We start from the raw sequence: 14,713 nt of genomic DNA, 5'->3' as shown, positions 1-14,713 counted from the left end.
AGAGAAAGCTTATCACAATGTTACAGTAGTAATGTATTGGCAGCAAACATACATATATGACAATAGAAAATTCTTTTTTTTTTTTTACATATACACAGACACACTTTTCCTTTTTTGTGTGTGAGAAAATTTAAGCTCCACTCTCAGCAAACTTCCATTATACAAGGTAGCTATCAAGTATGGTAACCATGTTATACATTAGACCCTCAGATCTTACTCATCTTATAGCTAAAACTTTTTAAACACAAGAGTGTACAATAATATCGTATCTTAAAAAAAATATACCATCAGATTGTGAGCACCGTCACAATGAAAAGCATATACTGCTACAATGCAAAACCTAAGCTGGAGGGGAAAGGACATTAAGTACACAAGATGGTAACACATTAAAATGCTGGTAGTGGTTTTCTTGGACTGATGGAATAGTTGGTAAATTTAATTGCTTTCATCACACTTTTCTGCATTTTTTAAATGTGCCAAAATTTGCATATATTACCCTTTCAGTCAAGGGTGGGGAAAGAGTTTCTTTGTTTTTTAAAATACTGAAGGTTATGAAGAAAAATGGCCCAAGAGGGGCCATTTTTATAGTGCATTATTAGAAATGCACTAGAAAATAACCCCCAAGGGGCTATTTTTCTAGAGTAACAGCTCAGCGGCACTCACCTTGGCTTCCCCATCAGGCAAGAAGAGGTAGGCACCACTTTTGTCCTTTTTACTCGTGGTTCCATACCATGAAAACTGTACTCTTACTTCATGACGTTTCCCGTCTTCTTTACTTATCATTTCCTAAGAGAAAAATTTTAAAGGCAACTCACTATTAAGATATTAACATTATTGCATCTGGTTCTACATGCACGTGGATTTAAAAATTACCTCTGGATAGACTGAACAATGCTAATGGTTGCTAACATTTACAATTCTTGAATGAATATCAAAATTTTATACATAACCTTAAAATTTAAAACCTTCACAACAGGAACAAAAAGTCAGAACCCCCTATACCAAGAAAGATATACACAAATTTGGACCTCTAGACCAATGCTTCTCAAATCTTCTGTAGCGAAGGAGCAGGCTTATTTTTTACTTCCAATATGCATGAATCAATATTTTTATAAAGCACGATAAAAGTGAATTACTAGAAAAGTTAAATTTAAAGTACTATATCAAATATACACTAAAATATTTTAGTATTAAATGTAGTAAGCATAAATATACTCTATCAAATTGTTTTCGAAGTTTCCAGGGACACTTCTAAACAGTCGGGGCTCTTACACTTAGCTTGTGGATCAGTAATGGCAGCGCCAACCACAGACCACACTCATGAGCAGACACAAGAAGGTTCGTAGAGCTCATTCACCCCTTCTCCCAGAGTATTTGCATAGACTACTTCCCTTTTGCATTAGTAACCTGCATATATTATAATGAAATAATAAACCTTCTATGAATTTCAGAACTATTCAAACATACCTCCATAAGCCCAGATTGACCAAACCGAAGTTTAATAAAGGAGTTCTCTACAGTTATAGCTTCTTCAGTACTTTTTATACTCTTTATGTTGAAAATTCCTTTATTTTCTATGTTACCATTATACAAGACATATTCAGCTAAATGTGGATTTGAACTTGTTGATTCCAAAAGTGTATACACTTTTAGTCCCAATGGTGGCATCTGCACTAGAAAAGAAATCTTTAAAAGAGAGAAGAGAATTTGTTAAAGAAAACTGCCCTATACTGAAAGAAAACCAATTTGTACTTCTAGTGAAAACAACAAACTACCATACTTTTAAAAAAAGAATATAATACTCATGGGTAGAATATCAGCATCTCATTTCATCCGGTGTAACTTCAAGTTGGTAGAATTTTCAAAGACATTAATGTATGAAATTATGTGACCACCCTCAACTGTCCTACAGGGCTTGTAATAAATGTTCAGTGGGGAGGGGTGGATCTCTCTGTAAAATGGTTTACTATGAACAATGATTTTTCCTAATTATTAGGAATCCTTTTACCATACTATATTTCAGTACATTAAAAATAAAAATGGTCAATGTAATAATATGAACATTAAACACATTAATTAGTTCAGTCAACACCAGCCATCAAAGCCTGGGATTCAGCAGACACTGAGGAAGGCTTAGAGGGCACACATCCTAAGCCAAGCCCCCTGCTTTCTAGGAGCTACTTTCCATTTTCTAGATGGGGTGTTTTCTATGAAATCTGACCAAGACTTGTATTATATTTTTCATTTCTACTTAAAGTTATGAATTTGTTAGAGAAGCTAGCAATAATGGCTTTTAACAAATGGAAGTAAATAATTTTTACAGTTCCTAGCTTATGGCTATGTGTTCAGAAGTTAACAGTTAAAACTGTACTCTGGACTGTAAAAGTTCAACCTTTATAATGATATTGAGGTTCAGTTTAATATTGCTTATTTAAAAAAAAATCCTCCCCAAAGTGTCTATGGAGGATGAGCCCAGAATTTCTATAATTACATCTTGGAGAAGAAGCAACTTCCTTATTTTAGGAAGTAGTTCTTTCATGATATATTATCCCTCATTTGCAGTAAAAAGTTGACAGTACTCAAAGTTGTTGTAGAAGGGTGGTATTTATCTCAATTTCATGAATTTAATTAGACAAAACAAATCAAAATTTAATGAATAATGATTACCTGATTACTTCAGGAAAAAGTTGTAGTATACATACTTACAAAGATATACAATATACATGCTAATATGTACCAATAGTAACATAAAATGTGCATACTAACAAATATATTAATATTCTGGGAAAGACAGAATCTATTTTCCTGTAGTGTTATTTAACCAGCCAGTTAAGTCTGCTGGTATTTACAGCTTTAACCACTTCACATACAACAACTTGACAGCTCTATGAACCATGTAGACATATATAAATTGGTTATAATTTTGTTTTAATTGATTTTAGAGAGAGGGAGGAAAGTGTTGAGAGAGAAAGAGACATCAATTTGTTGTTCTAGTTATTTCTATATTCATTCATTGGCTGATTCCTGTATGTACCCTGACTAGGAACAGAACCCACAACCCTGGCATATCAGGAAGATGGGTTTGAGGGGTGTCCAACCTTTTGGCGTCTCTGTGCCACACTGAAAGAAAAAAAAGTTGTCTTAGGCCACACATTAAATACATTGTGACACATAATCACAAAAAAATCTCATGTTTTAAGTAAATTTATGATTTTATATTGGGCCACAGGTTGGACACCCTTGTGTGACTTGGCCAGGGCCCTGGCTATACTTGTAAAATTATGCCCCTCTCTAGATCTGTGGTAAAAACATACCTCGTAGGCCATTTGTGAGATAGTACTGGTTGTATCCCAAACTGCACTCATTTGAATTTCCACAGGCTTTCCTGAAGCGGAGGACACTTGTACTGCGGGGGAACTCACGTAAAGCGAGACCATCGAGTTTCGTTCTTGCTCTGAAGGATTATAGACCACAAGGTACCTGCAAAAAGAGCTGCTTCACTACTGGGGACTCAATATATCTGTAGTTCTTGAATGCTATTTGTAAGATCCCAGCTCATAGATAGTCACAGAGTCAGCAAGTGGAAAAGAATTATAAAGAACATTCTGGTGAAACTTTTGGAGAACAGGCAATTTCATCACAACAAATACTGCACAATACAAAGGGTAATTTATTAAGGATTTACTTTCTAAGAACAAAATGTTATACAAATAGAAGACATTAATAGAATTGTAATAGTTATTTCCATGACCCAGAAAATGACCTATATACATGTGATTTTATTGACCTAAAAGAATCAGCTCTATACAACTAATATCTGGATCCCTGACTAATCACACCGAGTAAAAAAATTTATAAATTGTTTGCAATTTAATAATTAATTTCAACTAAAATTCTGACATTCATTCTAGACCACTAAATCAGCAAAACTGTATGGCTATACATGTGGAATCACATAATTCACACATATGCTTTATATACAAGGGGCCCTTATTATCCAAGAAACTTAGTTCTGGGCAAAAAAGATAATTTGAAGTGTATCCACTTAAAATAGGGGCTAAAATTTTATTATAGTGGTAAAAAAAGTTTTGATTGGGACTTAGCTAAAGAAAGGAAAATAAAAACTATTAAAATAAATTTAGTTAATATTTGTAACTAGTGTTATATTTAGAGTGAATACAAAACAAATGAAGTGGGTAGGGTTTTGGGCAGATTTTTCTAACATTTTATTACTAGTACATTATGATATCCTCCATTAACATTTGTTTTTACAGGATGGTTTTAAACATAGCTAGATTTGTTCAAAAAAGTCAAGGACTTCATCACTTTCCCCAAAGTCTTCTCTAAGTTCTTAGGTATTCAAGTACTTCTCAGTTGAAGAATCAAACATCCTTAGGTTTTCTCAGCAGCATGATTCTGCTGGTATTCATTGTTTCATAGCTTTTCTTTGAGTACAAATGTTCTAGACCATCACGTCACAGACTTTATGCAATCTGTAGCCTTTCCAAGGTTTTTGATTTTACTTTATAATCAAGACGATATTTGACCAATTCTATAACTTACTGATTCATTGGTAAATGCTTTCATAATCTGAAATATTTGTTTTTCTACATATTTTTTAAACATTTTATTCATTTATTTTTAGAGGGGAAGGGAGAGTGAGAGAGAGAGGGAGAGAAACATCATTGTGTGCTTGCCTCTCACACACCCCCTACTGGGGACATGGCCCGCAACCCAGGCATGTGCTCTGACTGGGAATCAAACTAGTGACCCCTTGCTTCACAGGCTGGCACTCAATCCACTGAGCCACACCAGCCAGGGCTCTATATAATTTTTTAAATGCAAGAGTATAGAACCAAAGTTAGATAGCAACTGCTTCTCTCCCTGAGTCATAGTAGCCACATGAGAGGTGGTAGAAGCAAGCTAGCATCCTTTATTTAGCGCATCAGGAAGTCTAGCAGTACTCCTTTATCCCATATGTGTCCTGTCTATTTCAACTGCATTACAGACCATTCACTAAGAAATAAAATTAATACCTACACTGGCCAAAACTAAAGTGAAGAACAATAGGAAAACACAAAAATAAAGAAAGGGAATGGAACAGAAAATGTATAAAATGTTTCCCTTATAAATTGTTTATCAGGAGAAGCACTTATGGCTGAAGTTAACCATTCTGAAATAATTGAGATTCCTTATATATATGAGAAGAGCAGCAGAAACCATGCAGGCAAAACATATTCACAGAGGCAGCTGAAGCCTCCTAATACCAGATAAACCTGTTTCAACCACAGAAGCAATTCTCAGGAAGAGTGAGGGTGATGTCCCTTTGAGAGGCGTGCTTAACCGACCTACCTGAGGGATCTGTCAACCTCTTTGCACGCTCCCACTGGCCTGTACCAGAGCTTACGTTTCACCTGGCTGTTCTCCTATCATGAACACACTGGAGAATCACAACAGCCAAGATTCACTGTTACTAACAGGACTCTATTATGTTCCTAAGGTGCTCTGAGGAAGAAAAACAGCTGAGGATCACTCATCCTCAGTACCAAAGATGTTCAAATCAGCATTCTAGAAGGGAGTGATTTACCACTGAACCCCATGTGCCCAGACTGCAGCTAGTCTCCCAATTCTACAGAAGCCCTGAGGCACACCCTGGTACTGAGCCTAGAATTCCCCCTGGCAAGTTCTTTGGATGCTCCTCAATACAGAATTGGTAATAAAGATTCTGATAATAAAATGCAATGTGCCCAAGCAATAAATTAGGTAGCAAGCATCCAGAACACTGATTCCTTCCCATGGGATTAAAGATATGACTCACATTTAAAGCAAATAATAATTTTAACCATACATTTGGTTTTGTACAATATTAAATCACTTTTTATAATAAGCTGTGAACTAGGTTCTGTTTTGTTTCATTTTAGTAGCTAATTAGTATTTGACCATAATGATGTTTCTACTGTACTGAATGATTATGTAATTATCATGCCAGGAATCTATTCAAAAACTAAATGTGTAGAGTATATAATGAGTATAATGCTGCTCTAAGAAAATAATTTTTAAACATAATTAGAGATTCACAGAATGTTCTCCAAGGGCATCACAGCACAAATTTATCTGACATGCACACAAACTCCTATCTATGTATATTTTAAATAGAGCATAGAGAAAACATAATTATACATGAATTATATTTCCATTGGAAATAAGTACACCCTCACAAAATAACTATATTTTCATTATCATTATGCTTTGGTAACCAAACATTTGTTATACCACTAATATCCCCAAACATGAGCCCTTTTAAGCCGTTTAGTTGTGAATGAAACCAACAGTTTTAATATCATATGATATCATCCTCATTTACTGAAAATTAATATTTAATCCACATTAACAAAAAAAGTGATATTTATACCCTGAAAATAATAATTAATTTCTATTTTATTTTGGAAGTAACTGTATAGGAAACTCAGAACTTTTTCCTCCAAATTCCCCTACATTTGCATTAGCTTCCTACTTATCTGTTACACCAAGTCACGTCTGGACTCTTGGCTCTCATTATGACCCTAAGCATCCCCCAGCTTGGGATTACAGGCAATTATCTCAATTTCTATACAAAAAGAATAACCATCATCTCATGAAGACAAAACACTCACATGTTACCTATCAATCGAATTAGAGGACAAAAAATGATCTACTTTTGATAAAAAAAAAGAAGAGAGAAAAATAAAATGCCATGTGCATGCTCATGTCAAACTGGGAATCACTTTATGAAAGAACTACAAAGAATTCCACTGTAGACACGGTTTATCCTTGAAGATTCTATCAAGATGAGCATATTTAGAATTTCCTCATTTCTTTTGTAGAAGTGATTCACGTCATGTTACGAAAAACAACTGAGGCAATCCGAGTCCTCTCAAATCAGATAAAATCAGTGCCTGCTGTGAACACCAGACTAGGGCCACACAGGTTTTCATCTAGAACTGGATGCAGGGTGGAATGGGAGGAACGTGCCCGTTGGTCAGAGTAGGCCGGTGTTATCACAGAGTGCAGGCCCAGCCCTCAGGCCTGTACGGGGAAACTCAAGGTACAGCCTTTCATCCTCCTCTTGTTTAGACAGGCAAAGAAACAGGTTCAGTGAGGTTAGGTATGTTGCCAAGACTCATCCAGCTACCAATGCCACAACAGGGCTCAGAACTCAGTCGGACCTCCACAGTCATCTTCTTAACCACTTTCCTCACAGGCCAAGGGTTTAAAGACCTTTTTTGACAATGGGATTCCTGTGCAGACTCCCTTTCTTCCAAATTCATATGTGAAGAATTTTCTCCTCAGAGATGCCAAAGATGCCCACAGAGCCTCTCTCTTCAAGAAGCTCCAGGAGAAGAAAAACTTATGTTCCATGTAATATGTTACACTTGTGAAACAAAATTTATAAGCTGGAACACTGGAACAGCAAAAATCTTGCCATATAAGTTAAGGAGTTTGTCTTACAACCTCATTGCATGAGGTAAGCAAAAACAATATTCAAAGAAACATTTGAAGAAACTGCTTATTTTCATGACTGTGTAAGTAAGATAAAAACAAAATATATTTGCAAGTCCCCTGTAAGTGTAGTTTAGAGCTAATTAAGGAAATACCAGTTTAGACAAAAAATAATTACAGCTGCATGTGCCTAGTGCAGTACTTGAAATAGAATAACAGTTGAGTAACACACCAAGTCCCACTAGGACAATTTATCATTTATAAATAATACCGACTAGTATGAGGCTCTATAAATGTATTGGATCATTTTCATTCTGATTATTTCAGTTCTTCAAAAAATAATTTTTAATGTTGAAAGGACATTTCATCTCTTTGCAAAGACAGGGGAAATGACAGATCCAGAGAAGGACAACAAAGGAAAGACTGGAGCTCAGTTTGTCTGATTCTTAATCAATAGCAGAATATTTTAAAAAATCATTTCAAATAAAACTATGTTCATCTTCTTGCCCTAGCCATGTGGTTCGGTTGGTTTAAGCATGGTCATGTACACAGAAAGGCTGCAGGTTCGATTCCAGGTCAGGGCACATACCTAGGTTGCAGGTTCAATCCCCAGTTGGAGTACATACAGGAGGCAACTGATCAATATTTTTCTCTCATATCAATGCTTATCTCTCTCTCTCTCTCTCTCTCTCTAAAAATCAAGAAACACATCCTCAAGTGAGGATTTCAGAATTAAAAAATAAAGAAAGAAAAGAATATACTCATCTAAGCAGCCTAATTAATAGAGCATAATTTCAAGAAAAGTAGTAACCTTTTCATAGTATTCTGAATATGGATATATTGGATATTTAGAGTTATATGTTTATAATTTCTATACTCAAAGTCCTTTTAATATAGTCTACCTCGTATTCTAGGGTTAAAACATAATGCTTACCATATTAGCCATCGGGGGAAAAAATCCAGTATGAAAACAAAGGGAGACTTTTTGAGACATATTAGATCTTTAATAATCACACTCAGTTTTGTAATTCTTAGGCTCTGCAATCAGAAAAATTCAAGCTCAAAACCCCAGCATGGCACTTAGAATTTGAGAGGCTTTGGCTGAGTTATTTCATTTCTCCAAACCTTATTATCCTCATCTATAAAATTAGGAGACAAGATTGCTGTTAGGGTTAAATGATAAAATGTTTGGAAAATCATATTGCTCAGCCTTGGCACAAAGTAGAATCTCAATAGCAACTAATTCCTCTCTTTTCCTTTATGAAAACCTCCTGGCATTCTGACCAGGGACCATAGTACATGAATCATACTGGATGGTGGAGTGAACGTTTTAATTAACCCAGGTCATTGAGCTGCCTTAAATGCTTTTTTGTGTAAGACATATATAAATCTAAATGAAAGATATTAACAAAACCACACATGTGATAACACAGATACATTGAAACAAGAATCTAAAGAACATGTGAAGGGTGGGGGGGCAGCCTCACAGGTGCGTAGAGTATATACACATGCAACGTAAACACATGGTGTATGGCTAACTAAAAGGCAAGACATAAAAGGACAGAAAGAAGGATACCTCCTTCTACGAGTAGCTATAAACTTGTGAATGTGGATACATACACCCTGTCCTGTAAGTACCTATAGTCTAGGAAGGGGCAGAGAGAGAAACTGTTCAATTCAACACAACGGGGCAGACAATAAGACAAAGGCATGCAGAGACCGCCCTGAGACACACATAAAAAGGAGGCAGTTAGGATGATTAGGAATGAGAAGAACATTCAAAATAGAGAATTATTTTCACATCAAATGAGTTGCAATGCCAATCAAAACCCCATTGAAATCTTTTTATGGGAGGAAAGGTGAGGAAAGGAAAGGGATCATTAGTGGGCCAAAAACACCAGATGAGCAGAATAAATGAGTAAAGGGCTACATTGAAACAGCAGGCCAAGAGTGATTCCAGAAGAATTAAAAAGTTTAAAAATAGGAAAGATATAAGATTAATAGAAAAAATACAATTTGTGATACAAAAGGTCTTTCTAATCATAGTAGGAAAATATAGTGAAGTAAAAGACTGGCAGATTTGTTAACAAATGCTTAAAACTTTTTCTCTCTTAAACAGTAAGACTAAAGGGTAAAAAATAAAAGATTATCAAATTCAGAAAATTTGTAAAGTACTCTTACAAGTCAACAGAAACATAAACATTGAAGAAGACAAAGTGAACATTTTTCTTTTATCAGATTGAAGCTGAAAAATAAATGATACTTTCATTTTCAGGAAAGATGGAATAGATGACAAAACACAAGAGCTCTCACTTCTAGCAGCCAACTGGAAAAGCCAGATCAAATCCCATAATCATCTGCCAGAAGGCAATAGAGCAGCTATTTTCAACTGGCATGTCACAAGAATTTTTAAAACATGCAATACCTGGCCGTTTGGTCAAGGGTACTGACCTCTTTTCCCTTAGACTGTCAAATTAAAAAATGACAACAGCCACCCTGGCCTCTGTTGCTCAGTTGGTTGGAATGTCATCCCGTAAACCAAAAGGTTGCAGGTTTGATCCCTGGTCAGGGCACATACAAGGGGCAACCGATCAATGTTTCTCTTACACATCAATATTTCTTCTCCCCTTCTCTCTCCCCTCTTCCATTCTCTCTAAAATCAATAAACATATCCTCAGCTGAGCACAAAAAAATAATTACAACAGCCAACCCAACAACAGCCGTCTGTTGTGAATGAATCAAAATTATACCTAATTTTTTTTATCAGATGAGCAAAAAATATTTTTTGTGTGTGTTGCAGAATTTTAGTAATTAGTTTATGTGTGCCATGAAATGAAAAAGGATGAAAATCAGTGCAATTGAGAATTGCTGAGGAGAAGAAAGAACTTCAGCGAAGTGAGCTGCTATCCTGGCCCTTTTGCCCTGGGGCAAGCCAATTTTCAGCTTGGGAGAGGCTGGGTTCCATGCAAAGCCTGTACAAAGGTACACGGAGGATCACTGTAAGGACAAAAAGGCCCAAAAAGAGCACCTGGTTGGGACCTAAGAGGCCTCAAGTATTCACCTGATTTTCTCATCAGGGCATGTGCCATTTACTGGCAGCTGCACAGAAAGGGAGGCTTAAAACCACAACAGAAAGCTTCTGAGATCCCTTAATCTCAGAGACATCTCACGAGATTTCAGAACCCACCAGGGAGTGGGGCCTGCAGAATACACCAGACTATCAGATGAAAATGTGGGGAGCTAGATAAACAACAAGTTAAGTAAATCAGCCTCAATTTATCATGGTCCTTGATTAGAACAGAAGTAAACCCTCTCTAGAACACGGTCTTTTCTGGAACCTACATAAATTTGGTACACAATGTCAAGCACTTAATATAAAATTCTGAGACATCACAAAGACTGAGTCACATGGCTAAACAAGTACAAAAAGACAAAAGAATTAGAACCATACATAATCTGAAAACTGGAGTTAACTGATTAGACTTTAATGATTAATGTCTGAGGAAAGAGGAAAGCATGAATAAAGATATAAAAAGATAAAGAATTTTGGCACAGAAATTAAATGTTAAATATTAGCTGAATAAAATTCCAAAAGGATGAATATTTGGAATTAAAAATTCAGCAGATATGTTTAACAACAGAGTAGATTGAGCAGAAGAAAAGTTAAACTATTAACAGGAATATTTCCTCTAGATTCTTAGTGAATATTCTGCAACTACTTTTTATACTTCTGAATGTAAACCACTACTTACAAAAAGTATGTATGTATTTTTAAAATAAGAAAAATACAACAACAAAAACATGTAACTTTTTAGAAGTAGGGTAGGTGGTGAGTTAGCTAGGCCAGAAAAGTAGAGAAATACACTCTCGGTAGAATGATTATAAGAACAAATGCACAGATTTTAGAAAAAGGATGTTATTTTCAGAACATACAGATGATCCAAAATCACTAGAATCTACACAGTAAAGTACATCTCTAAAATGCCAATAGATGGAGCTAGAAAGGGAAATAAATCTCAAGTTATAAGATGTTTTAAGTCATCGCAAGGAGGTTAGACCTTATTATACTGATTATGGGAAGTTAAGTTTAATATGGTCAGATTTTCATTTTTAATCCATATATCCAGTTTGTAGGTGGAGGATGAATTCAAGGAGTCAAGGTTCAAAGTAGGAAGCCTAAGTAGGTTGCTACAACAGCCCAGCTAGGAAAAGTGAAGACCTCCATCAGAGGAGTAGTAGAAACACAAAAAGAACAAATTTGGGAAACAGATAGGATATTTTATCAGTGGAATTTTTCAATTCCTTGGATAAGACTGGGTGGTAAACTAGAAGAAAAAGTCTTCTGTAAGTCCTGGTTTTCAGTTAGGGAGGGGTAGGGATGGTGGTGCCCTTAACCAAGACTGAATAGTTGAAGGTGGATAGTGAGATGAATTTTCAAGATGAAGGTGACAAATCAAGGGTTAGAATTCTTGAATTTGAGGTGCATGAGAAACATCTACATAGAGTTACCCTAAGGCTTCTTAATTAATTATCCCCTCATTCACTGGAAATATGAAATTTGGGTTTCCAAGCATGAAAGGCAAAATGCTGTCCCCTAAAATGCTCACATGCTAATCCCCATAACCTACAAATATGTAACCTTCAGGCATAAGGGAATTTGCAGATGTGATTAAATTATGAATTATGGGATTGAGAGATTTCTTGGATTATCCAACTGGCCCAACAAAATCACAAGCATCTTAGAAATGCAGATTCTGAGAGAAATGCAGAAAGGTCCAACAGAGAAGATGGACATGTGACAACAGAGGGGGCTGGAATACAGAGGGGGCCTCTAGAAGAGGAAGAGGGAAAAGAAACCAATTCTCCCCTCAGAGGTTCCAGGAAGAACCAGCCTGCCAATACTCAGTTAGCCAGGTAAAACTGGATTTTGTAATTCTGACCTTCAGAACTGAAAGATATTAAATTTGTGAGTTTTTTTTTAAGAGACTAAATATGTGGTAATTTGTTACAGCAGTAATAGGAAACTATACATCAGGTTATACCAGTCCTCTTGAAAATGAGGAATAAGCTTTGGTTTTGTATGAGAAAGACTAGAGACTTTTTACCACCGAACACAAAAGAAGAAAATCTTGAGTCCTATAAGTGGGGCCAGGGGTGGGGATGGATAAAGAGCAATAAGAAGAGCTTGGGGTCTCTGAAAGAAGGTGTGTCTAGCCCATGGAGTACTGCCTCCCACCTCCTCATCCTCTAGCTCCCAGACCTGATGTGTCCCAACTCCCAATGTCCAGTGCCAGAGCTCACAGTTAATAAGGAGAAGGCAAATGAGAAAAACCCAAAAGCTATACTCTCTACAAAACAAATGACTGATAGTCCCTTACACCAAGCTGGTTAGTTATTCTTAACCTTCAAAAATTCTATTTATAGTCTAATCTTTGAATATCTTTTGCAGACCCCACTCACTGGAGAAATGCACACATGCCCAAGATTTTTCATAGAGGTGCCAAAGGCCTCCCAGCTTAAGAACCTGTTTCTATACAGTAGGCCGTTTTCAATAGGCAAACAGATTTAACTCTCTCCCCATAAAGATCTCACTAGAAACTATAAAATAACAGTATCTCAAATTTTCAATTAGATATTGGAATTTAAATTTGCAAGGAGAAAAATAAAAAGTGGTATTTTCTAGCCTTTCAGTTGATTAAGTGATGAATGTGGCCTCATCTAAGAAGACAAAAAATTCAACACTGAGGAAGAGAACACTCTTCCTCCCAGCAATAAAAATTAGGATTGTACTTCAATATAGTAGTGATAAACATTACCCGATCTTCCTAACACATAAAAGTTTATTTCACCATTATTTCCTATATGTAGGAGAATAACTTTCTTAAAAATCATGGACAAAAATATTAAGAATCTATCATGCCATGGAGAATCATTTGTGCAAAGACAAGATTCAAAGAGAAAACGAACAAGCACACTGCATATGTGACTGAGTCCAAAGTAAAGCTGCCCTTCATGAAACAATGTGAGAGCAAAACTTAAAACTGCTGTTGTCAACTAGGTATTTAATTTCTGATAATACCTCACTATCCTCAAAACCAATCATTCCATAAATATTACTAATAAAAGTTCTTAGTTTACATAAAAAGTATAGATTATAAAGTAAATATTCTACAAAGCTATGTTAGAAAATAGTACTTTGGCTAGAGAATTATATTTGTTTATGATACTAACAGACAAAGGAGTAAGTCAACAATAAAACTAGTGAAGGTATATTTCTGCTATTCTTAACTCAAAGTAAATTTGACTGGGCAGGTGGTAAGTTTTTTCAAATGCAATAATAATAACAATAATACCAACAGCTAGCACTAAATGAGCCATTTAGAATAGTGCCTTTTAAAATATGTGTGCTTTACTTGAATTAACTCCTTTCAGCTTCACAACCAACTTATGAAGCCCTGAAAGCATGCACATGTTAGACATAAAGAGTTCAGTACGCCACAGAGAGCTGTGTAAATAGTAGAGACACAATTCAAACTCAAGCAGTTACTTGGGCTAGGCTCTGAGGCATCTTAGAGGTAGGCAAGGTGGTGCTGCTCTTGTCCATGGGTAAGACACTCAGGGTGTACATGCTGGAAGAACACACCCACAAGCCCCCGCACTCAGAGTCCCATCTCACTAAGGCTCTCTGAATGCTGCAGCATCAGAGGGCGCTAGAGCCACCCCAGCGAAGAGCTTTCACTCTGAAAGCCTCCAACCACCTGCAACAGTGGGGCTGGGGCGAAGAGTGTTTGAGACGATGAAGTTGAAGCCACTTCTCCTAACTGTTATAAATAACAGCATAGGCTATTCTTTCATTAAGTTCTTCCTTTTTCTAAGAGGTGGTGGGAAGGGAATTACTATATAATAGGTCTTCATTTTGTGCTAGTACCGATACTTTGGAAAACAATTTCCCCTGTCCCAGTTATTGAACAAATGTGGTTGTTTTCTAAAGTTGGGCTTTCCACCCCAAAGGTTCCTTTCCTTGTGTTTATCCAAATGAATGCTTTATAAATGATTTATGTTTTAACGAACAAGAAAATCAAGTGTCAGCTACACACGACCCTGGGAACCAGCTACTTCAGCCTCCTCTCTCCCAAGACACACGATGAAACTAGAGTTCCAACATGAAGCAGTTAGTGATTGAGGCGGGACTGGAATGAGCCCCCTGACTCTCAGCCCAGGGCTCTCTTCACAA

At 36.3% G+C, this 14,713-nt stretch overlaps 1 protein-coding gene across 3 annotated transcripts in view; it reads right to left on the bottom strand.

Annotated features, from left to right (window-relative positions):
* MAN2A1 (mannosidase alpha class 2A member 1) overlaps window positions 1-14,713 on the bottom strand; it is a 163,177-nt gene that overhangs the window by 39,900 nt on the left and 108,564 nt on the right. For all 3 annotated transcript variants that reach the window (XM_045837986.1, XM_045837987.1, XM_045837988.1), the window contains 3 exons: window positions 3,315-3,480; window positions 1,468-1,686; window positions 664-786 (listed from right to left, as the gene is read on the bottom strand). In XM_045837986.1, coding sequence (XP_045693942.1) covers window positions 664-786; window positions 1,468-1,686; window positions 3,315-3,480 — 508 coding nt within the window. The remainder of the gene's footprint in view (window positions 1-663; window positions 787-1,467; window positions 1,687-3,314; window positions 3,481-14,713) is intronic.

This window comes from Phyllostomus hastatus, unplaced genomic scaffold (genome assembly GCF_019186645.2).
Source record: "Phyllostomus hastatus isolate PE091 unplaced genomic scaffold, TTU_PhHast_1.1 phas_contig_254, whole genome shotgun sequence".
Taxonomy (NCBI): Eukaryota; Metazoa; Chordata; class Mammalia; order Chiroptera; family Phyllostomidae; genus Phyllostomus; species Phyllostomus hastatus.
This window is presented reverse-complemented; position numbering and strand designations above follow the sequence as displayed.